Raw genomic sequence first — 22,011 nt, 5'->3', positions numbered from 1 at the left:
CAGCGAGACAGCAGCGAGATTATGACGACAGCGACACACACACAAGGCCACTGCGCGCTGGGACGCCGCAACGCGGTCGGCACAAGGCCTGGCCCTTGTCCCCTCGTGCCAACCCCACACGCTCCGCAGTTGTCGGTGTGCGCTCGCTGGTCACGCCGGGGATGACAAATGGCCGCCCACGCCCTGGCAACTGGCCGGTGCGAGGTTCCGCGTACAGACCAATCAGCGTGGCAGTGCGTCCTTGCTGCGCCTGTGCCTGGCGGCCCTCCCATTGGCCCACGTTGCCGGCGCCGCAGCACTTCAAGCCACGTGATACGCACGGGACAACACATCCCGGTTACGGTCGGCACCACCCCACACACACACACGCGCCAGTCCGCCGCCCACTCCCGTTCCTGGTTGGCTTTCCATCTGCCTCATCGAAGCCAGTCGAGGTCGATGGGCAAACGCAGCCGCAAGCACCAAAGCAACTGGAACCGTGTCTCAGCGCAGTATTCATCATCGTCGTCGTCGTCGGCATCCGCATCTTTGCTCTCGCCACTGGCTGGTGCATCCGCATCCTCGCTGTCCAACGAACCAGGCCCGACACCCTCCGTTCATGATCTGCTGAACCGCACCCGCCGGAGCCAGCCTCGCGCTGTGGCCGCAGAAACTGGTCTATCCTCTGCGTTCGTTCACTACAAGTACGTACGCAAGCGTCCGACTGGCGCATCCTCGAATGGCAGACTTGTGCGGCCCGGCTCTCTGGTCCAGCGGCTCCCTCCACAGCAACCCTCTCACCGCTGTTTGACTGTCTCGTAGTGAGCATCTTCAAAATATGGAGCGAAACCTGGTGCGGCACATGTCGCGGCTGAATGTCGCCGGCCCCGCTCCACCGCTCGGATGGGTCCAAGGCGGCCATGCCCAGACCAGGCAGGTGCAGCAAAACTGGATGGGTAAGTCGGGCTGTCGCACGGATCTTGTTTTCGCGACGATCCCGAATCGAAGTCGCTCAGGAAGGGACATTGGCACTGGATGCGGCATCTGCCAGGGTGTCCAGAGAAGATAGCCAGCTCTCTGCGCATTCGCTCACGCCAAGTCTCTCCGTGCTTGCATTTCGTATCGACAACAATGTCTCCATCGACGATGCAATTCCATGAATCTTCCTCCGTGTGCATACATGTGGATGCCCATCAACGTTCGCCGACGGCAGCACTGCATGTCGACGCCACGCCACCGTCCGACAGCGAGCTGCATGTGGCTCCGTCGCTGCAGTCGCTCTGTGTGGCCGTCATCGGCAAGCACATCCGCCACTACGCCCGCCCCGCCCAGAAGCTGCTCTTCTCATCGCTGCTGTTTTTCGAGAAGGAGCAAATCATGAAGCATTGCCGCGACCTGACCGTCACGCAACTGGAACTCTTCAAGGACCCGCTCATGCGGTCCTGCAGCCTCACCGGGTCCTCCAAGATCGGTCTCAAGGACCTGTGCGAGCTCCTGGCGCCGCATGTGCGGAGGCGCATCTGGAGCAGCGACAGCTCCGGGCTCGCCGACGACGAGAACATCCACACCCTCTTCTTAGGCCGAGCATCCGTGGCCGACCATTGCCAAGAGACCGTGCTCCGGGCCATCGCCGCAGGAAGCGACAGCGAGCACTTGAGCCCCAGCACCGATGAGCACGAGGCACTGCGCTGTGACGACGATCCGGTCGACGACTGGGAGGATCTCTGTGAGAGCGATGACGAAGCCATTGGCAACAGCAGCACCTCACAGCCGCTGTCACCCGAAGCCGAGCCTCGACTCCCAAGCCCGACTCTGCCGGCCGCGCCTGGACCCTGGACGGGCTACATCCGACTGGTGTCGCTGGACCTGTCGTACTCGACCAACCTGCCCGGCATCCAGCTTGCGCACATCCTGTGCCTCTCGTGCCCGCTGCTCACCGCGCTCGATCTTTCGGGCGTCCTGGGATTTGCCGAGGGCCCGCGCGCATTGCAGATGCTGTCGATCCATCTGATCAACCTTCGGTTCCTGGGCCTAAGCTCGACCCCGTGGCTGGAAACAACACACCTGCTCGATGTGCACTGGGACCGGTATTGGCGATATCTGCAAACCCTCGCAGTGGTGGGCTGTCCCTCGGTCGATCCAGAGTCGCTCACGCGTTCGCTGCGGGACCTTGGCCGCCACATCGCTGTTCGGGGCTCATCCAGGCCGTAGTCACCTGCCGGATTGCTCAAGTCGGACTGTGCTGCAACAGCGAGGAATATAGGCACAGCCAGGGTCGCGTCTCATCGACAGCATCTGGAGAGAATCTGTTTTTGTTGTTGGGAGGGCGGGCTCCACCATCGTGGAGAAAGGGATTGTATTGAGCGGGAGTATTGGTTGTACCGGAGCGAGGAGGGGAGGGGAGTTCCAAAAAAACTGGTCATAAGCAAACCAAAGCGAGGCAGTACACAACGGGCACGTTATAGGCAACAAAGCCACATTAAAAGGCAAGAGGACGGCAGCGGCGAGGGAGGGGGGCAGCGGCGAGGGAGAGGGGCAGGTGCGAGGCCAGCCAAGTTGGACAGCCAAGATTACAGGAGAGGCAAATAACCAAGCGCGAGCAGCCGCACCGGCCGGGCGAGACAAAGGGTAGGCCATGCTGCAAAAGTGAAGAAAATGGGTAGGTTTTTCTGCTGTTGCCTGTTCATCCAAGTTCACGCAAACGAGCCACCGTCGGGCTCCGCTTGCTCAAAAGACCCAATGTCGTTCACTTGCCAATGCTCATCACGTTGCTGTCTTCCTCAAACTTGAGATGCTCCATCTGGTTGCCAACACCGATTCTGAAGTAGGCGTCGGTGCCGTATCCGTACATGGTCTGCAGGTTGATGCTGCCGCCCCAGTAATTGGCGTAGACCCTGGACATGGGCAGACCCAGCCCCAGATGCAGCGTCACCGGCACGGGCTCGTCCATCTTGGCAGCCAGCTTGGGCATCATGTCAAAGTTCAGAAACTTGCGCTTCGAGGCATGGCTGTAGGACCACAGGTTCTCGTACACGTCCTTGTCAAAGCCGCCGCCCTCGTCCGAGATGCGGAAGACAATGTCGTGGTAGCTCTGGCCAACAGTGACGCGGATATCGGGCAGGGCGGGTGTCTGCAGCGGCCGTTGCGAGGCGTCGCCGTCGGCCAGGGCCTCCTGGAAGCCCGAGGGGATGGCCAACTCACGGGCGCGGGTCATGACCTCCTCGGCGGGGATGCCTGGGGTGGGCTTTGGGATGCTTCCGCGCGAGACAGGCTCGGGGAGGCCGCCGGGGGCGTGCTTGGCGATGGTGAACTGCATCGAGTTCTTGATGAGCTCGTAGATGACGTACTCGATGTGGTCCGGGATGTACGTGAAGGTGGCATCGACATGCCCATCCATGACAACCTTGGGCGGCTCGATGCCGTAGCCGTCGCGGAAAATGCGAGCAGCCAGCGCCGAGCAGCGCTCGACCGTCTCCTTGGCATTGCAGTTGGAGTTGATGATGCCGATCTGATGCGGCTCGATGGTGGCGCCATGCTCTTCAAAGGCCGAGCTCAGGGCAATGTGCTGCTCCGCGAGAACCCGTCGGCCGATGCGACTCCGCAGCATCTCATTCATGAAGCGGTCGGCTTCGGTGCGGGACATGTGGCCAGCGCTCTCGACGATGCCCAGGGCCAGCTGCGGGATGACGACCAGATGGGCGTCCAGCATGAACTGCAGCATCTCACAGAACCGGTGATTGTCTTCGATGGTCTGGATCTCCGGGTAGGTGCGGAAGCGCTCAAAGGCGTTCCAGTACATGTTGTAGATGAGCTCGATGTGCGGGTTGGTGCCGACAATGTAGGGCAGGGACTGGAAGTCGCGGATGCGGTGGGCCAGGCGGACGGAGAGCTCGTGCTTGACGTAGTTTGCGGAGCGGACGAGCTTTTCGTCGGTGAGGGTCTTGCCAAAGACGGCGAGCTGCCGCAGAGTCACGCGCTTGGTCTCGTAGGCAGCATACTTTTCAAGGATGCGGTTCTCGTAGAAATTTGGCGACGACAGCTGTGACGACATGGGCTGCGGCGCGCTCTCGAGATGGTAGTGCATCAGGTTGCTCCGGGCAGCGGATGAGGTCGACAGGGCTCTTGGCGACACAGGGACGACGGGACTCCGCGGCGATGGCGATGGAGGAGATGCGAGGGCGTAACTTGGACGAGCGATCTGGAGACGATGGCTTGCCGCCGCCGGGGAGAGACATTGCCGAGGACACGAGCACGATCGGGGTCTTGAGCACGTTCTTGACAGAAACATGGCTGGCGATGCAGGAATGGCGGAGAGGAACGCAGCAGAGACCAGGGAGACACGAGGCAGTGTCTCAGAAGCGACGACGGGGAATGTCCGGAGCGATCTGAGGGGACTGGACAGCGCCGAGATTCAGGCACTCTTGGCGGAGAAGGAGCAGAAGGAGGAGGTTGAGGCCTTCACAGTGCGAGATGACGGACACAGGTATCCGAATGGCAGCGAGTCAGATCCGGGACTGCAGCGATGGATACAAGGGCGGCTCGTTGGCGATGAGTGAAGATGTCCAGCCTGGTGGGAATACGGGGGGGAGCGGACGGACAGCACCAACAGGGAGCGATTCGGCCGGTGGATGCACGGGATGCGGCCGCGAGCAGAGGCTTGGATACAGATCGCCAGGCGGAAGGGAAGGGAAGGAGAGCGACGGATCGATCTCGAGGGCGAGACGGCGGATATAAGAGGCCAGAGAGCGGGGACGGCGATGAGGGCGATGGAGACCTGCGAGCCCCCTCCGCGACAGACTCTTATCGGCCATCGAGGGGAACACAGGCCAAGGACGAATGGGAGCGCTATCTGTCTCGCATGTGATCGGGTGCCTGCCTTGCCTCGGCGCGCGGCCGGCCACGCTCTGGCTGCCGTGCGGCCGTCTTGTGGCTGCCTTGTGGCTGTCTTGTGGCTGCCTTGTGGCTGTCTTGTGGCTGCCTTGTGGCTGCCCGCCACGCGGGAGCGGCTGCGATGAGTCCCACCACGCAGGTGACGCCGGCTGAGGTAAGCGCCCGCGGATTGGCTGCTGGGTGGCGCTGCGCAGCCCGCCAATCAGGACCCATCGAGCAGAGCCGGCAGAACTGGACTGAACTGGCAGAACTGGGCAGAAGGCATCGACGCTGCGATCCCCGCCAGCAACATCCACCGACCCATTGCCGTGGGGGTCATTTGTCCCGCCCGTCGGCCTCTGGCGCTGCGTTGCTGTCGCTGTACCGTCTGGACCCGCACAGCCGCCGCGGTTCATCTCCACCGTCCCGCATTTGCAAGTCGCGCTGTGCGCCGGCCGATACACCGATGCATCCCGCATTCCATTCTTGCCCAGGGCAAGGGCAAGGGCAAGGGCAAGGGCTGGGGTTGCATGTGTGGCAGTGCTATCGGCCCCGGTTTCGTCTAATTAATTCGCATTCTTTTTTGGCCCAGGCAGCGGGTCCTTTCCAGCCCAACCACGCCGCCTCTGCCCCGTCCAAGCGGATCGAGCCCGCCTGGTCTCCGTCGCATCTCGTCGCATCTCGTCGCATCCCGTCCAGTCCCATAGCCAGAACCGAGTCCGACCCCAAAGCCACTATCGAGTCCGACCCCCAAGCAACCCGCCCATTGCCGCTCTTGCACCAGGCTGCATCATATCCAGGCCGCCTGCCCAATCGATCTGTGGCCTCTCTTGGATCGATCTCCGCTGCCACTTCCCCTCGCTCGGCCGATTTAACCCCATCTATCCGTCACCATGAAGAAGCCCGTCGTGGACAATACCCCAAAGCGAATGTAACGATATCCGCCCTCTCCCGCATCAGCAGTCATGTCGCTCCGAGCGCAATCACCCAATGGCTTGCTTCATCCCGGCGTGGCGTCACACCCTCCCGATACAGGAGTCCAGACTAACCATGCCCGCATGCACCGGTCTGTCTTGCCTTGCATCAACAGCAAACAGCTCGAGTTTGGCGTCTTCTCGAGCCAAGCCGCCATGAACATGTCCGTGCTCGAGCTCTATGAGCGGAATCTGTATGACGTCAATGTCCAAGGTCCCGTTCGCGCCCCCGCCCCATATGGTGTTTTGGATAAGCGGCTGGTAAGATGCGGCCCCGGTCCGATCTGGACAAGGACCGGCGCGATCCGGCAGTTTCGGTGGCATTCGATGCAATCTGCCGCGATCGATGCAATCCGTCGCGATTATCGGCATTGCATCAATGTGTCATCCGCGGATCTGAGACGAATACGAAAGGAACATCGAAACACCCTGCTGCCCTGCGGCTGCATTCCAAGTCTGCGATTTTGCTTTCTGAACGCCGACGACGCTCAACACAGCTCCGAGCTGCGCTGATCTGCCCTAACCACCGTGGCTCGATCCTTGCAGGGAACTTCCGACAAGCAAAGCCGCTGCGAAACCTGTGGCGAGAATCTACAGGACTGCGTCGGCCACTTTGGCGTCATCCGGCTCGTCTTGCCTGTGTTCCACATCGGATACTTCAAGCAAATGATCAAGGTTTTGCAAAACATCTGCAAGGTAAAACTTCAGACCGGATGATCGCCCTCTCGTTGAATGCCTGGGCAGGTCTCGAGATATCCCGAATCGCGTCGGTGTCATTTCTCCATGGTCGTTGCTGAAGCTGAGTCGCCCTTCGTCTTCACGCAGACCTGCAGCAGGGTGCTGCTGGAGGAGCAGGTCCGCAGAGTCTTCCTCAAGCGGATTCGATCGACCACCGACGGCAACAGGCGGAACGACATTCTCAAGTCGCTCAACACGACGTGCAAGAAAGCGACCCGATGCCCGCACTGCAACAGCCTCAACGGTGGGTGTCGGAGCATGCAGTTCCTACAGCCTTTGCATCGTCAGGCTCTTGTTCGAGAGCTGCCCTAGGCTCGCAAATCAACCCAGTGGAGCGCCCAGGAACTCACCATCGAACTATGTGTCTAACGGGTCTCCAGGAACCGTAAAGAAGGTCGGCGCCATGAAGATCGTGCACGAAAAGTTCCGCAAGCGAACCGCCAACAACGTCGTCGAGGAGCGCGAGTTCCGTGAGAGATTCACCAATATCTCCCAGCTCGACCCCGCCCTCAAGCCCCACATTTCGAAGGCTATGGAAGACATGACGCCTCTCACGATCCTGCGACTGCTTGAGCGCATTAGCAACGAGGTATCAGTGTACATCGATGTTTCGGTCGAGTGGAAATGACCAGCAGGCTCAGTCACGGTCCGCTGCCTCAGAGGACCCATCGACACTGCCTGGGCGAAACCGGTTGCTGCACTCCGTGTTCTAACTGCACCTCTCTGCAGGACTGTGAGCTGATGGGACTCGATCCCAGCACCGGTCGCCCAGAACTCTTCCTTTGGACAGCGCTTCCGGTTCCACCTGTCTGTATCCGCCCCTCTGTCGGCGTGGACGCCTCGAGGTATTGTGTGATCCCCGTCTGCCCGCTTGTCTGCCTCCCAGTCTACTGAGATGGCTTGTCGGCGTCCGCTGGCGTGCCTGGGTGTATCCTGTCAGCCAGCCAGAGTCTCACCATCCAGCTTGCTTTCCCCTCCTCCATCAGCTCCGAGGACGATCTCACTGTCCTGCTCTCTGATATCATCGATATCAACAGCAAGATTCGGGCCGTTATTGCCCAGGGTCTGCCGACGGCAAGTTTGATGGTAATACCGGCGGACCAACGTCACGAGAGTCGCTGCAGTACGGCAACGCGGGCGGCAGCGGTGGCAAGCATCCAGTTCGCGCCATCTTCCAGCCATCTCACCACCGTGCAACGCCTCCATTGCCGAAACAGGAGCACTGGGACTACCTGCAGCTGCAGTGCGCAATGTATGTCACGAGCGATCTTCCTGGTGTGCCGCATCATCTCCAGAGTCTCTATGTAAGTCGACCGTCCGAATCCCCACTGGTCTCGCTGGGGGTGGTCCTATATTTGCCGGCACGACAGCTCTCTTGACACCCAAGGGCCGATCACACATCGTCAAGTACACACATATATCGCGCTTCTCACCACGCCGTGTGTCGTCTCGGCCGTGCCTCTTCACAGAACGTCCGCAAAATCAAGAAGGGTTTCTGTCAGCGACTCAAGGGCAAGCACGGCCGCTTCCGAGGCAATCTCTCTGGCAAGCGTGTCGATTTTTCCGGCAGAACGGTCATCTCCCCCGACCCCAACCTCCGCATCGACCAGGTCGCTGTCCCAGAGCGAATCTGCCGCATCCTGACCTATCCCGAGCGCGTCACGGCCTTCAATATCGAGCGCCTGCGCAAGAACGTCATGAACGGCGTCGATGTGCATCCGGGCGCTACCTACGTCACGTCGTCCGAGGGATACAAGAGGTGGGCGCGGGATGACTGCCGCACTGTGCTTGCGGAGCTGTATCGTCAGTTGCATCACATCGGACCCCTCCCTCGACTCACTCTCGCACTCATTCCGCTTGGCCCAACCATCGACCAGATTCCTCAAGTTTGGCGATCGAGCCAAGGTGGCCCAGAGCCTGCAGATCGGCGACATTGTCGATCGCCATCTGCAAGATGACGACATTGTGTTGTTCAACCGCCAGCCGTCGCTCCACAAGCTCAGTATTATGTCGCACATGGTACGTTCAGCCTCTCCCCTGACTCTTCTCCCTCGCTTGAACGCATCCGCGCTGTGCAGCTGTCATTGTCGTCAACATCCTGTTGCAGCCAATCTGCCGCTGACCATCGCCCCTCCCAAAAATAACAACCAGGTCAAGGTTCGGCCGTGGAGGACACTACGCTTCAACGAGTGTGTGTGCACGCCTTACAACGCCGATTTCGATGGCGATGAGATGAACATCCACGTCCCACAGACCGAAGAAGCCCGTGCGGAAGCCATCACCCTGATGGGCGTAAGTCGGAGATGGGATTTGTGTTGCTGAGCGCCGGGTGAGCAGCCTTCTTTGGAGGTGACGATCGTGCACATCGTAGCTCGTTCGTGGCCGTTGCTGACACATTCGCTCGGCCAACCCTCCACGCAACGCTGCTCCAATTTCCTCGGTGGCGCCCTTGAACTGGCAGGTCAAAAACAACCTAGTCACCCCCAGAAACGGCGAGCCCCTGATTGCCGCCACCCAGGATTTCATCACCGCGTCGTATTTGATCTCAAGCAAGGACACCTTCTACGACCGCTCGCAGTTCACCCAAGTCTGCTCGTATCTCAGCGACGCTACCTTTGACATCGACATTCCTCCCCCAGCCATCTGGAAGGTTCGTCATTTGGCTGCCGTCGATGCACTGGTGACTCTGTCTTGGTCAACAACCCCCACGCCATCCAAGGGCCGCTGACATGTGTTTCTCTCTCGCTGATTTGCTCCGCCTCCTCGCTACGCCATCAGCCGGTCAAGCTCTGGACTGGAAAGCAAATCTTTAGCGTGCTGCTGCGGCCCAACAAAAAGTCCAAGGTCATCCTGAACCTCGAGACCAAGTGTCGCACCTTCGAGAAGGACAAGTGCGTGGAGAGTACCATGTGTCCCAGCGACGGCTATCTCTTTATCTACAACAGCGAGCTCATGTGCGGTGTCGTCGACAAGGCCATCATCGGCGACGGCAGCAAAAAGTCCATGTTCTACACCGTCTTGAGAGACTACGGGCCAATCGAGGCCGCAGCTTGCATGAACCGCGTTGCCAAGCTCTCTGCTCGTTGGCTTGGTAAGTTCCTGTCTCGACCCGGCCGCACGGTGGGCTTGCCGCACTCAAGAAGCTGCTTGTGGGGAGAAGCCATCGAGTCAGCCACATTCTTTGCTCGCCATGGGCCACCTGTACACCTTGATGGTGTGCGGGGCTCACTTTGCTCACGAGTATTGTAGAGTGGCGATGTGGTTGTCAGGCTCGTTTTCTCATATCCTTGCCTCATCTTTGATCCAACACCAGCAAACAAGGGCTTCTCGATCGGCATTGACGATGTCCAGCCTGGCGAGATCCTGGCCAAGCAAAAGGATATCAAGGTCGTGGAAGCATATGCCCGCTGCGATGAGCTCATCGGCCAGGCCAAGGCCGGCAAGCTGAAGCTTATGGCGGGCTGTAACGAGGCCCAGACACTGGAGGTTCGTCTCGGGCTTCCCGCTGCATTCTTCGAGACGAGTGACAGTCGTGGCTCTGTCCGACTCGAGCACTGTGGCTTGATGATTGCCAGCTCTATTTCGAAACTGACTTCTCTCTGGCGCCCCAGTCCGAGATCTCTGGTGTACTCAGCAAGGTCCGTGACCAAGCCGCCGAAATCTGTCTCAAGGAACTCAGCAAGTACAATGCGCCGCTCATCATGTCCCTCTGCGGCTCCAAAGGTAACCATGGGATCCCAGTCGAGGAGCCATTCACACACGGTCTGAACCTCGCTACTTTGACCATGTGCTGCAATGTGCCGCGACGTGTGCTCGCGGAGGGCAACTTGGTGATGCTGATAACAACGCTCGTTGGTGCCCAGGCTCCAAGATCAACGTCTCGCAGATGGTCGCTTGTGTCGGCCAGCAGATCATCAGCGGCAACCGTATCCCAAACGGCTTTGGAGACCGCTCCTTGCCACACTTCCCCAAGCAATGTAAGACTCCAGTCCTGTGGTGGCAAACGATATTGCGCAGCTGCGATATTGCGCGCGCCTGCCTTGCCCGAGCCATCGCAGATGTTGATATGGCACATTATTGCGCACGCGGCTCATCGTGTGTCCAATCTCCCAGCCGTCGCCCCCGCCGCCAAGGGCTTCGTCCGCAACAGTTTTTACAGTGGCCTGACTCCGCCCGAGTTCATTTTCCACGCCGTGTCTGGCCGTGAGGGTCTCGTTGATACCGCTGTCAAGACTGCCGAGACTGGCTACATGTCTCGCCGCTTGATGAAGGTTCGTTTAGTGCAGCGCTCCTAAAGAGATGTGTGATGTACTGACTGTCGGCGACACAATTATCGGCAAGGCAGTGGATAGGATGCGCCTTGTGTTCCTTGAACTTCCATCAATGTCATACGTGATTATGTTGCGCTGCCTCATCCACTTTCTGACACGCTGTTTGCCTCCCCCACCCCTCGTGGTTAGGCTCTTGAGGATTTGACGGCCCACTACGACCGATCGGTTCGAAATGCCTCCGGAGGTGTCGTGCAGTTCGTCTATGGCGATGACGGACTGGATCCTGCCAGCATCGAGGGTGCCCAGCAACCTGTTGAGTTTGTTCGAAACCTCCAGCACTCTCGGGTACGCAACCATCTTTCACTTGTCGTGATTGCGCGGGTCTCTCTCCCTCATCCAGTCGCCACTCACGCTGCTGCTCTTGCGGCTGTTGCTGCAACTGCCGTTGCACCTTGTCCACAGTCCCTCTTCAACGACCCGCGCGACAAGGGTCTGCTGCCCTATGAGGTTGAGCAGCACGTCAACAAGGCCCTGGACGAGCCCCGTTTCAAGCAGATCTGCTCCGATGAGTACATCAAGACTCTCAGGGCGTTCATCAGCGACACAATGAATCATCTGGCTTCTGTCCGCGGCAAACACGGTCTTGGGACAGGCCTGGAATCCGGCAGCAAATCCAAGAAGCACGGTGGAGGTAAGACCCCGCTGAGCGGTTACTTGAGGCAGTCGAGATGTGCAAGTGTGGGCCGACACGATCCCGGTCAGAAGATGGCTTACCATCCACGTCGCGCTGTTGAAGACGCCAACCAGATCAAGACCCGCATCACCAAGAAGCAGCTCGAGTGCTTCCTAGATATCTGTGCCACCAAGTACGCCCGAGCTGTGATCGAGCCAGGTACCGTCAAGTTGCATGTGTGAAAACCCGGCGACGAGGCGACAGATTAACAGCAACCGCGCTCCCTGCACATACTCTTGCAAGATGCTGACTTACATTGTTCGCGCACAGGGACGGCTGTTGGTGCCGTCGGAGCCCAGAGTATCGGTGAGCCTGGCACCCAGATGACCCTCAAAACTTTCCACTTTGCCGGTGTCGCCAGTATGAACGTCACCCTCGGTGTGCCGCGAATCAAAGAAATCATCAACGCCGCCAAGACCATCTCAACGCCCATCATTACGGCCATTCTCAATCCCAAGACGGCGTGCAGCGAGAGTGCTGCTCGTGTCGTCAAGGGCCGTGTTGAAAAGACTCGCCTTGAAGATGTACATATGTCGTGCCCATCTTCGTTCATGAATCGTGTGCCGCTGAGCATATACAAGCGCTGCAGCGCACAGCCAACGCTTGCGTGCTGACCAGCTATCCCGATTTGCGCCTCCCCCTCCCCCACAGATCTCAGAGTACATCCAGGAGATTGTCTCGGCTCAGGAGTGCTACTTGCGCATCAAGCTGGACGAAGGCACCATCCATCGGCTTCAGGTGCGGCTCGCTTTGCTGTATGCGCTCGGGACGTCCGTCTTGCATGACATGCCGATGCGCCTCCCAAGCCCGATCAGTCGCTTCGGGTTACAAAGTGAAGAGCATAGTCACTTCGGGTTACAAAGTGAAGAGCATAGTCGCTTCGGGTTACAAAGTGAAGAGCATAGTCGCCCTTCTAACCAATATTTTCTCGGCCTTCTCAGCTGGATCTCGATGTCGCCTCCGTTTGCGACGCCATCGTTCGCGCCCCCAAGCTCAAGATCTCGTCCGCAGTAAGCAGCCTGAATCCATCCCTTGATGGCCTCATTCAGAGGCCCCGGCTCGATCCCGTAGATCCAGCGCGACTGACCGACTCGATGTCTGCATCTAGAACATCGCCTTTGATGGCGAGTGGGCACTCCGCGTCCGTGTCTCTGAGGGCAAGAACGAGGCATCCATCTTCCACGAGATGCAGGTTCTCAAGCGGGCCCTTCCCAAGGTGGTCGTGAAGGTAGGAATGTCAACCCTGTGCTCCACAGTCGCAGTCTGTCGGTGTGATCAGAGGAAGGGGTGATATCAGGCTTGCCATGCGTGATGCCAAACTGACAGACCCCTTCCCCCAATACCGATGCATGCCTGGCTGTACACCAGGGCATCCGGACGGTAAATCGCGCCATCATCAGCGAGGCGGAGGGCAAGAAACCCAAAGAGTATCAGCTCCTCGTTGAGGGATATGGACTTATGGAGGTCATGGGCACCGACGGTGTCGATGGCCTCAAGACCAAATCCAACCACACCCTTGAGGTGTTCAAAACCCTTGGTATCGAAGCTGCTCGGTAAGTCACGCACTAGCACCAACACCAACACCAACACCTGTATCGATCTCGGGACGACCTTGGCGGCACCACCCGACACGATGCTGATCGAAAGACGTACCTGCGACCGGCAACAGCCTGACAATCATCAAGGAAATCATGTTCACAATGTCGAGCCACGGCATGACCATCGATCCACGACACGTCATGCTTTTGAGCGATCTGATGACCTTCAAGGTAAGCACCAGCAGCTGGTGCGTTGCGCCGTGTTGGGCTGCCGTTTTATGGATTGATGGAGCTACAGCACAGCGACGGCGAGGCAAGCGAACGAGACGGCTGATACCCGACCGATTCTTTCCAGGGCGAAGTTCTGGGCATCACTCGATTCGGCATCGCCAAGATGCGCGACAGTGTGCTTATGCTGGCGTCGTTCGAAAAGACCACGGACCATCTGTTCGACGCATCTTTCTTTGGAAAGAAGGACGAAATCATGGGCGTATCCGAGTGCATCATCATGGGCCAGCCCATGGGAATCGGCACCGGGCTGTTCAAGGTGAGTCCAAGCCCTATGACTGGGAGATCCCGATAACGGCGTACTTCGGATTCAAAGCATAGCTCGAGGCGCCTCCGCATCTGTTCAAGGAACTAACACTGTCGATCGTCACTCTTATTGACGGTCGCGCTTGCAGCTCATCCAACGCACAGACGTAGCCCGCGACATGATCCCAAAGACCCGCTCGCTCCTCTTTGACGAGCAGCAGGGCAACCTCGCGATCACCCGCATCCACTCTCGAAAGTGACCGACGCTGTCCCAGCTGGATATGCGCAGAGAGACCGTGTCTGTCTTGAGCAGCCGCTGTCTACACCATAATGTTGCATTTGCTGCAATGGGGACCGACGGCTATCCATACAGCGTACCCGTTTGGAAACGGGACACCCTGTTGTTGTTTTCTGGGACCTGAATACATACACACACAAACCATCACAACCACGGCCAAACAGTGTGTCCAAGGAGACCGAGGTCGTCATCTCCTTTGGCAATCTGTCATGGCGTCAAGGCAAGGGTTGTCCATCCAATCCCCAAAGGCAGCGGCTTGCTTGATACTTTGAGCAGTGTAGGTCGATTGTGGAAACCGGAGAGCATCGGAGGTAAACGGTTATATCGCAAACGGCTCTGTTGGACTCATTCTCATCATAGACTACATGTTCATTTCAATCGGGATGGCGTCCCATTTGCTCATGTGTTGAGTGCATCCATCCAGCAACTCGTCCTCGCCATGGTGCTGGGTCACCTGAGCCACATCGGTCAGCCGGCCCACTGGTCAAATGGTCGGGTGGTCAAGTGGTCGCCTGGCCCGGCATCAATCCGCTTTCCCGTCTCAATCCCCATCTGCCCCGCACCCTCCAACATTTGCTGCTCTCTCTCTCGCAGCTAACCTGCCCGTCGGTGCCTTCTCCAGCACTGTCTCAATCCCAACAGCCCACCAAAGTGGACCGCCCAGCTCGCTTCTCAAACAAGGCAGGTCAAAACGTCGGGGCCGTGGAGATATGCCAACAGCGCCTGTGCTCCCGGGCTCGCACCATTCATTCGTGCTTGGCTTCGAGGAATGGAGTTGATGGGATACCCTGCAGGAGCATCCCATTACCAAGTTCCGATAATGTTCGCTCGGCATGTGAGCACCGTTGCTTGTCTGGTTACTCGGCTGACACCTTTGGCCCCCTTCCTCTTGACCAATGTTGGTTGCCTGGATGCGATGTGCAGAACCAGCAGTATCGCCCAGAGGCCGCCACAATGCAGCACGCATGCAAACATCTCTGCCATCTGCTGGTCAACCGATGTCCGCAGGATTCGGCCGTCGATGTGCTGGCATCGCAGCCGTCCTACCAACCCGGAGCAAAATCGTCAGCTCCAGCCGTCGCCGACTGCTTGTCCCGACAGGAGGACGACCCGCTGCATCGCTCGTTCTCGGCTCCGTCCCTGCTTTCTCTTGCCGAAGGCGCCAGCCGATCAATTACCGATGCCGCTTCGCAGCTGCTGTCGGAGCGCTTCCGATTCCAGAGAATCAGGAGCCGTCCGTCGTCACCGGCAATCCATCGTCTCGCGGCGCTGTCACCACCTTCGCCATCGCCATCTCTGGCGTCCCCACCGTCGCCTCTGTCGTCTCGGTCGCCGTCGCCGCTGAGACAGCAGCAGAGACAACAGCTAAAGCTCCCACATGGGCGACCAGTGATCGATATGGATGAATCCGATGAGGATGCGGAGGTCCCCGACGATATCAGCGAGACACTCGCTATGGAGCTGCAATCTCTCAACCCGACGCTGTCGCAAATCCAGCCCTCGTTCTTCCTGCACGACGATGACGCTTCTGAATGTGACTCGGAGCTGGGGCCGGCATCTTTGCCTGCGCTTCAGAGCTGCCCTGATGCGGCCGATCCCAACGCTCCCGCCACCTACGTTCCTGTTCAAGCATTTTTCTCCCAGTCTCACGGACGCTCATGGAAATCATCGGGGCTCAAAGCGAGTCATCCGTCGCCTGTGGATGCACGTCCAAGCGCAGAAACCATCGCTCCAACGGCCGTGTCCGCAGTGACCCGAGAGGCTGTGTCAGTCCACTTGCAGCACAGCCAATCGGTGCAGCGACATCCCTTCACAAGAAATGCGCCGCTCGAGACCTGCAGAGTCTGTCTTGGCGAGGACTGTGCAGAGTCATTGATAGCACCATGCAAATGCTCCGGCTCGGCCCGGTTCATCCACGCGGATTGTCTGCGACAATGGAGACTGGCGTGCGGAGCACCCACGGGTCGGCTCCGCTGTGAGGTTTGTCATACGAACTACTCGTGGATTACGACGTTCTACGACGACGTTACCTTTGGTGAGTGTGCAGTTGTGCTTGTCGACATTGGTGCGTGACCGCTTCGGCTGTCTGTGTAGCTGGCTGTTGGACTTGATGGATACGTTCTTGCCATCTCATGACGCAACACGTTGATGCCCAGATCAGCCACTCGCACCGACTTGAGCCTTGGACGACTACTTGCTTATCATTTGCCATCTTTCCTCGCTCCCCCCCCCTGACTCGGTCTGTATCTCCGGTCGGCCTCTGGTTGCTGTTCAACTCGCTCTTCAACTGCAACGATCAATCTAGGCTCTGCCCAGATCATCTGCTGGGTGGGATACATTGTCTATTACGTCACAGTCCTCAACGCCCTGGCTCATATTTCCATCAGCCTCACAAGTTACTTCCTGCCAGAAGAAGCTGCCCAAATGAAGGTTCCGCTGGAAAGTGCCTCTGGCGGTCCTGGATTATCCCAGATCGGCCTCACCATCGCCGAGCTCTACCAATCCGTCGCTGCGCTTGTTGCGTCACTCCCAGACCCCGAGTCGTTTGCCAACCGCGTCAGCAGCATGGTCTGGTCTGGCGACCTAACCGCTGTTGTGCGAGCCTGCCATCCGATCGCCAAGCAAATGCGCTTGTATCTGAGTCCGTACCATCTCGGCCTCTTTGTCCTCGGCGGCTACCAGTCGCTGGGGCGCCGGGTCTATGTCCTACCGGTCATCATGGCCATATTTTACTGGTCATCGACGCTCACTACCAGCGGCGCTATCCTGGAGGATCTAGTTTGGGTTGGCCTGGGATGCTACGGATTTGCTGTCCTTGGCCACTCAACAGCGCACCAGATCCGGTATCGCATGGCCCCCAAGATTGCGTCGCTGATCAGCTCAAGCGGCCCCAAAAACCAATGATCGACATGACTCAGCCGAGAAGTGCGTTCGACTCGACCTTCATTGATGTCCGGCCGGTATCAATGATTCCCTTTGTTGCATATTGTGTCAATCTTTCGTATTGCTGTGCCAGTCGTTTTCTTGCCGCCCGAGTCTGTCCGCTGATAGCCACGCAAAATCAAAGTTGGGAAATATACCGGGACCAACTTATGGGAGTGCAAAGGCCGTGCATGTACGCTGAAATCAAACACCACCCCAATCCCACATTGATGTTGCTCCGAGCTCGAGCGTCACAGCCCAGTCCGTTGATGGGCGTTTACTTGTCGGTTGCTGCGATAGTCTTGGTGAATCCCCTCGCCGGTGAGGTGGAAGCATGGCAAGGTTGAAGCACACTTTGAGGTTGCCGCGGTCAGCAGCGGCCTTGAGAAACTGAGGCGAGTTTCCCATCCGGATCGACTGGGCTGGAGCGATGGAGCGATGGAGTGATGGAGTGATGGAGCGATGGAGTGACAGCTGTGTGGGAATGTGAATGACAAGCATCGATTGACTGGCACTCGATCCGTGGATCCAGCCATGTTCTTGGTTTGGTGACTGTGCCACTCTCGTTCCATCCCACCCATCTCGTCTCGCCCCACCTCGTTTCGTCTCGTCGCCTGGATATCGCCATCGCAACTCTCATCACATCCCAACCCGCTGCATCGCATCATGGCTGCCAGTGTCCATCATTCGACCAGCATGGCTCGACTGGACATTGACGACCACAACCCTGACATCTTCACCATCATCTGCTTCAACGACAGCTTCCAGCTCGCCCTCGACCTGACCACCATCGCAACCCTCCTCCGAGTGTGCAAACAAGCCCGGCCTCTCCTGAGCTCCAAGGTGCCTCGCTTCCACACCTGGTGTCAGAATGCAGGCTTGTGCAATCCAGACGGACAGCTGCGGTTCGCACTCACACCGAGCGACCAGATTGCCCTCTCGCTGCACTGCGAGGATCAAGCCACAGCAGACCGATCCTGGCTGGAAGATCGGGCAGAGCAGGGCAATGCATCGGCCTCGTACTTCCTGGCACGGATCCTCCAAGTTGACCAAGAATCAGAAAACGACGATGAGCTTGAGGGGAGTGCCGAGCGCCAGCATATCTTCCGCCTTCTGGAGAAGGCAGCCAACACAAGCCATCCAATGGCACAGTTCCACCTGGCTGGCTGCTATCGCAACGGACTCGGGGTCGACCCAGATCACACCAAAGCCATCCAATTGTATCGCAGTCTTGCGGACCGTGGAGTGGCACAGGCCCAAGTTGCCCTCGGTGGATGCTTTGAGAATGGCAAGGGTGTCGACCAAGACTACGACACAGCCATCGAGTGGTATTCCAAGGCCGCCGACCAGGGCAGCGAAGACGGTCGACTCCACATCTTGTTTCTCCGGGGATGGTTCTCGTTCATCGGCCATGATGTCGAACAGAGCGACATCGATGCCTTTAACCACTGGCACGAAGTCAGCACCCAATCCACTGATCCAGTCATCAAACCCATCGCCACCCACATGGTTGGCTGGATGCACTACCTTGGCCGGGGAACCATGCGCGACGAACAGAAGGGTGTCAAGATCATCCGGGAGAACAGATCGGATGAGTTCCCTTTCGGAGAGGACGAATGTCTGGCCAATTGGAACTCGTCCGACTCCGACTCACCCGCAGCCCGGAAGTTCTTCGATCTCTGTCAGATAGGGTCGGACCGAGACTGGATTTGCAGACATCTCGAGGCTGTGTGTGTGTTCCATGGATTCGGAACCACTCGGGACCTGGAGAAGGCGGCTGGCACCTTTGAACAACTCGCCGACGAGGGCCACAGCGACAGCCAGTTCTGGATCGGAGATTGCTACTGCTATGGCGGGGGAGTATCGACAGACTACACGAAGGCATTCGAGTGGTTTCGCAAGTCGGCTGACCAAGGCAACTCTTACGGTCAATGTGGGATTGGAACGTGCTTCTTCTGGGGATACGGAGTCGCCAAGGACCAACCCAAGGCAATCGAGTGGTTTCGCAAGTCGGCCGGGCAGGACAATCGATACGGACAAGATTGGCTCGGTGAATGCTACTGGCTAGGCCGAGGTGTCCCCAAGAACGTCGGCACCGCCGTTTTCTGGTATCGCAAGGCTGCAGAACAGGGTTTCCAAGATTCCATCGACAGCCTCAAGTATCTCGGTCGAGAGCTGTGATCCCCTGAACTCCCAAATATCACTGTCCTTGGCCAACACCGAACAAGCAAGCGAAGCAGGCAAGCACATCTCATTGCAAACACATCCGGATGACGGAATCCCAACCTGGTCTTCTCTCAGAGTGGCTTTAATGCTGTGGATAACCGTATGATGCCGTGTACTGAATACACATCTTGACAATGCCCGAGCATCCCGGACCACTTGGATCTTTCGGTCACCCTGCTCAAGCAGCTCACCCTGACTGGCCGCGCTGTCATCTCCGGCATGGGTGGCATGGGCAAGTCCGTCCTCGCCGTCCAGATCCTGTTCTTCATGATGGACATTATGAATGCGAGCAACAAGGAAGACCTCCATGTCATCAAAGCCGAGACCATTGGCATCAAGCCACAGTACCCCCAGGTCTTCTGGGTCAACTGCTCGACCGAGTCGACTGCCATCGATGGGCTGTGCGAGATGTTCGATGGTGCCGATCCAGAGAAGGTCAAGGAGCATGCCTCGAGGTTCCTCGCCAACACCCACGGCTATCTCCTGATGCTCGACAATATCGATGACATCAGCGTGGCCGATTCTGTGTTTGAGCACTCCAAGTCGGTCGGGTTCAGCGGCGATGTGGTGGTGACGACTCGGCTGGCCTCGCTGCCTCCTGGTGTATTCACCAGTGCTCTTGAGACCAAGGCACCGAGCTTCCAGCACGATCTGCTCCGTCTCGGCAACTGGGACGACACCACCACACTCGAATATATCCTGTCGTCGTCGCCAATGATTGTCGAGAGACTTGTGTCGGACGAGACCAAGAAGTCCCTCGACAGCATCGTGGCCAAGATCAGCGGATATCCACTCGTCATCCAGACATTCATGACGTTTGCCGAGAACTACGACACTCCACTGTCGGAGCTCGAGGCCACGTTTGCAGGAGCATTGGAGTTGCAGGATGGCGAGGACGACACGTAGTCGTCGCTCAAGGTGATTGTGGATCTGTCGATGGACTCGATTATGAAGCGAGGAGTTGAAGGCATCGAGGCATCCAGGCTGTTCGGTGCCCTCAGTCTGGTGGCGCCGGCCAACATGCAGTTTGAGTTGATCAAGGAGATTGCAGAGCAGTTGGAGCTCAAGACCGAAGGTGAGTTGCGAGTGGATCGAAGTGCAGTTGATGGTGTTTATACATGGAACTGACCAGTCCATCTGTCCACAGTGGCCGATCTGATCAAGATGGTGGTCCAGAGCGGTCTCCTCCGAAGTGGAGCCGAGGGACAGTACTCGGCCCACTCGCTCACCCAGCAGGTGGCTCGAGAGTATGTCCAAGCACACGATGAACTGAATGTCGAAGGAATCGATGATGCAACTGGTGAAGTGTTGATCAAGCTGACTGACTCGATGGATCTCAAGGCACAACAATTTGCGGAGCATCTTGACCAATACGCCGAGAAGATAGTGCCAGAAGTTTACACCAAGCAACTGCATAGCCGAATCGAGTACCAAATTGCCAAATTGGCCCAAGAGAAGCCACTCTACACCTAGGCAATGGAGAAGTTCAGGAGGAACTTGAGGCGAAGTGTCGTGTTCTATGGGACCCGCGAGCATCCCGATGTTGCTTCAGTCCTCAACAACATGGGTGAGGTATCAATATCCCAAGGACACCTGGACGATGCACTTGCATTCTACCAAGAGTCGCCCGATATCAGTATTAATATCGGTGGCACTCTCGAACGAGGTGACATTGGACAGATCCTGAGCAGTATGTCCTATTGCTCACGACTTCTGGGTTGCACCTCACAGGCTCTCCGATACGCCGATCAGTGTCTATAAATATATCTCAAGCTATGTGGTACTCGTGAACACTCTTACGTGCCTAACATCCTAGATGAGTTTGGATGGATTCACTTTCTTCAATCTGACTTTCCCAAAGTACTCGAATACCACACAGAGGCCCTCGATATTGTTACTCGTATCTCAAACGACTCAACAGGAGCTCAAGAGGCCGAATCCCAAATTGGCTGCGGTGCAGACCTGATCCAACTCGGGCGACTCGACGATGCCCAATCCAAACTCGAGAAATCACTCGAGCTTCTCAGAACCATCCACTCCACGACCGATAATGCCTCGGTAGCCCATGCACTGTGTTGGTTGGGTGACCTTCGTCGACTCCAAGGAAACGGCGACGATGCCCTCATCCTCTACAGGGATGCCATGGATATGGTGAAGCGACTTCGACAGCCTTCAAACCCCATGATCATTCCTCAAGCTCTCCATGGCATTGCAACCATTCAAAGATCCAGGAAGCAGTTTGATGCTGCTCGGGATTCCACAACCAAAGCCATTGATATCCTTCTCGAGCGTGCTCCCGATCATCCATACCTTCAGCAAATGAAATACTTCTCTATCGAACTGGACAAGGGGATTGAATCAAGTGACAGCTTGAGCTAGTGTTAGTTGTTAGGAAGATGTGGATCGGCATAGCACGGTGACGATCGAGCAGTGTTGTCGCTCCACCGACTTGAATACATCAGTCGCCACTTCCTCCCATTCGTCGAGCATGCAATCACTATGGACAGAGAATCGCCGGGTCAGCCATAACTATGACTACTCCCAAGCGCCTCAAGTCCGTCGACCAGCTTCATCAATGGCGGTCAACATTCTCAAGTCTCGACGAGTGGGCTTGAAGTTTGAATCGTTGCTTCCTGCCCGTATCTCAACAGCGACCAAGTCACGACAGGGAATATGCAAGCTTGCAACATCAATGGATGGGAGTTGGTCGGCGACACTCTCTGGCATTCAAGACAACCGACTCAGCGGCTCGTCCGCCTCTTTGACCTAATACATCCGGCTCGTCCTGGTGAACACCAACATGAGTTCAGCCCCCCCCCATAGAAACGCTCAATCAAACATGAAATGTTCCCACACCTGAATCACCAATCCGTCAATCCCAGGAACATATGCCAAGATGGGGGGCTCCATCGACGAGATCAGAGCGAGT

The 22,011-nt window shown here is 57.6% G+C and overlaps 6 protein-coding genes across 6 annotated transcripts; 5 read left to right on the top strand and 1 right to left on the bottom strand.

Moving 5' to 3' along the window:
• The first annotated feature begins 408 nt into the window (after positions 1 to 408).
• On the top strand, positions 409 to 2,288 carry BJ171DRAFT_503087 (uncharacterized protein). The gene is made up of 3 exons (XM_053110836.1): positions 409 to 683; positions 802 to 935; positions 1,193 to 2,288. The coding sequence occupies exons 1-3, from the start codon at positions 439 to 441 to the stop codon at positions 2,188 to 2,190; spliced, it is 1,377 nt and encodes a 458-aa protein (XP_052967215.1). The 5' UTR covers positions 409 to 438; the 3' UTR covers positions 2,191 to 2,288.
• Positions 2,289 to 2,725: 437 nt separating this feature from the next.
• BJ171DRAFT_423608 (branched-chain alpha-ketoacid dehydrogenase) lies at positions 2,726 to 4,030 on the bottom strand (the record flags this gene model as incomplete). The annotated part of the gene is made up of 2 exons (XM_053107609.1): positions 2,726 to 3,109; positions 3,248 to 4,030. The coding sequence occupies 2 exons, from the start codon at positions 4,028 to 4,030 to the stop codon at positions 2,726 to 2,728; spliced, it is 1,167 nt and encodes a 388-aa protein (XP_052967214.1).
• A 1,297-nt stretch (positions 4,031 to 5,327) lies between these two features.
• BJ171DRAFT_441903 (uncharacterized protein) lies at positions 5,328 to 14,108 on the top strand. Its single transcript, XM_053108083.1, has 29 exons — positions 5,328 to 5,361; positions 5,441 to 5,779; positions 5,939 to 6,083; positions 6,369 to 6,518; positions 6,648 to 6,804; positions 6,941 to 7,149; positions 7,290 to 7,405; positions 7,547 to 7,646; positions 7,778 to 7,864; positions 8,030 to 8,319; positions 8,438 to 8,579; positions 8,712 to 8,852; positions 9,022 to 9,210; positions 9,339 to 9,651; positions 9,874 to 10,046; positions 10,172 to 10,283; positions 10,424 to 10,537; positions 10,674 to 10,831; positions 11,021 to 11,176; positions 11,294 to 11,522; positions 11,628 to 11,723; positions 11,835 to 12,088; positions 12,216 to 12,302; positions 12,506 to 12,574; positions 12,673 to 12,792; positions 12,933 to 13,117; positions 13,234 to 13,333; positions 13,458 to 13,649; positions 13,786 to 14,108. The coding sequence occupies exons 2-29, from the start codon at positions 5,742 to 5,744 to the stop codon at positions 13,894 to 13,896; spliced, it is 4,233 nt and encodes a 1,410-aa protein (XP_052967213.1). The 5' UTR covers positions 5,328 to 5,361; positions 5,441 to 5,741; the 3' UTR covers positions 13,897 to 14,108.
• Positions 14,109 to 14,482: 374 nt separating this feature from the next.
• Positions 14,483 to 17,115, top strand: BJ171DRAFT_598711 (uncharacterized protein). The gene is made up of 3 exons (XM_053114863.1): positions 14,483 to 14,615; positions 14,859 to 15,969; positions 16,240 to 17,115. The coding sequence occupies exons 2-3, from the start codon at positions 14,889 to 14,891 to the stop codon at positions 16,836 to 16,838; spliced, it is 1,680 nt and encodes a 559-aa protein (XP_052967212.1). The 5' UTR covers positions 14,483 to 14,615; positions 14,859 to 14,888; the 3' UTR covers positions 16,839 to 17,115.
• Positions 17,116 to 17,505: 390 nt separating this feature from the next.
• BJ171DRAFT_458826 (uncharacterized protein) lies at positions 17,506 to 19,037 on the top strand (the record flags this gene model as incomplete). The annotated part of the gene is made up of 2 exons (XM_053108389.1): positions 17,506 to 18,235; positions 18,572 to 19,037. The coding sequence occupies exons 1-2, from the start codon at positions 17,523 to 17,525 to the stop codon at positions 19,035 to 19,037; spliced, it is 1,179 nt and encodes a 392-aa protein (XP_052967211.1). The 5' UTR covers positions 17,506 to 17,522.
• Positions 19,038 to 20,645: 1,608 nt separating this feature from the next.
• BJ171DRAFT_617070 (uncharacterized protein) lies at positions 20,646 to 21,956 on the top strand (the record flags this gene model as incomplete). The annotated part of the gene is made up of 2 exons (XM_053115366.1): positions 20,646 to 20,772; positions 20,899 to 21,956. 2 exons carry the CDS (start codon positions 20,646 to 20,648, stop codon positions 21,459 to 21,461), a joined length of 690 nt encoding a protein of 229 aa, XP_052967210.1. The 3' UTR covers positions 21,462 to 21,956.
• Between the last annotated feature and the right edge of the window lie 55 nt (positions 21,957 to 22,011).

This window comes from Polychytrium aggregatum (genome assembly GCF_025602895.1).
Source record: "Polychytrium aggregatum strain JEL109 chromosome Unknown BJ171scaffold_16, whole genome shotgun sequence".
NCBI classification, from domain to species: domain Eukaryota; kingdom Fungi; phylum Chytridiomycota; class Chytridiomycetes; order Polychytriales; genus Polychytrium; species Polychytrium aggregatum.
This window is presented reverse-complemented; position numbering and strand designations above follow the sequence as displayed.

What these genes read in the sequence shown, in the direction of transcription:
- BJ171DRAFT_503087 (XM_053110836.1), top strand. Translation starts at nt 439, where the DNA reads ATGGGCAAACGCAGCCGCAAGCACCAAAGCAACTGGAACCGTGTCTCA. An exon ending in TCTGCGTTCGTTCACTACAA is followed by an intron (nt 684 to 801) that starts GTACGTACGCAA and finishes ACTGTCTCGTAG; the next exon opens with TGAGCATCTTCAAAATATGG. An exon ending in GGTGCAGCAAAACTGGATGG is followed by an intron (nt 936 to 1,192) that starts GTAAGTCGGGCT and finishes CGCCGACGGCAG; the next exon opens with CACTGCATGTCGACGCCACG.
- BJ171DRAFT_441903 (XM_053108083.1), top strand. Translation starts at nt 5,742, where the DNA reads ATGAAGAAGCCCGTCGTGGACAATACCCCAAAGCGAAT. An exon ending in GAAACCTCCAGCACTCTCGG is followed by an intron (nt 11,177 to 11,293) that starts GTACGCAACCAT and finishes CCTTGTCCACAG; the next exon opens with TCCCTCTTCAACGACCCGCG. An exon ending in TTCCCAAGGTGGTCGTGAAG is followed by an intron (nt 12,793 to 12,932) that starts GTAGGAATGTCA and finishes GCTGTACACCAG; the next exon opens with GGCATCCGGACGGTAAATCG.
- BJ171DRAFT_598711 (XM_053114863.1), top strand. Translation starts at nt 14,889, where the DNA reads ATGCAGCACGCATGCAAACATCTCTGCCATCTGCTGGTCAACCGATGT. An exon ending in CTACGACGACGTTACCTTTG is followed by an intron (nt 15,970 to 16,239) that starts GTGAGTGTGCAG and finishes CGATCAATCTAG; the next exon opens with GCTCTGCCCAGATCATCTGC.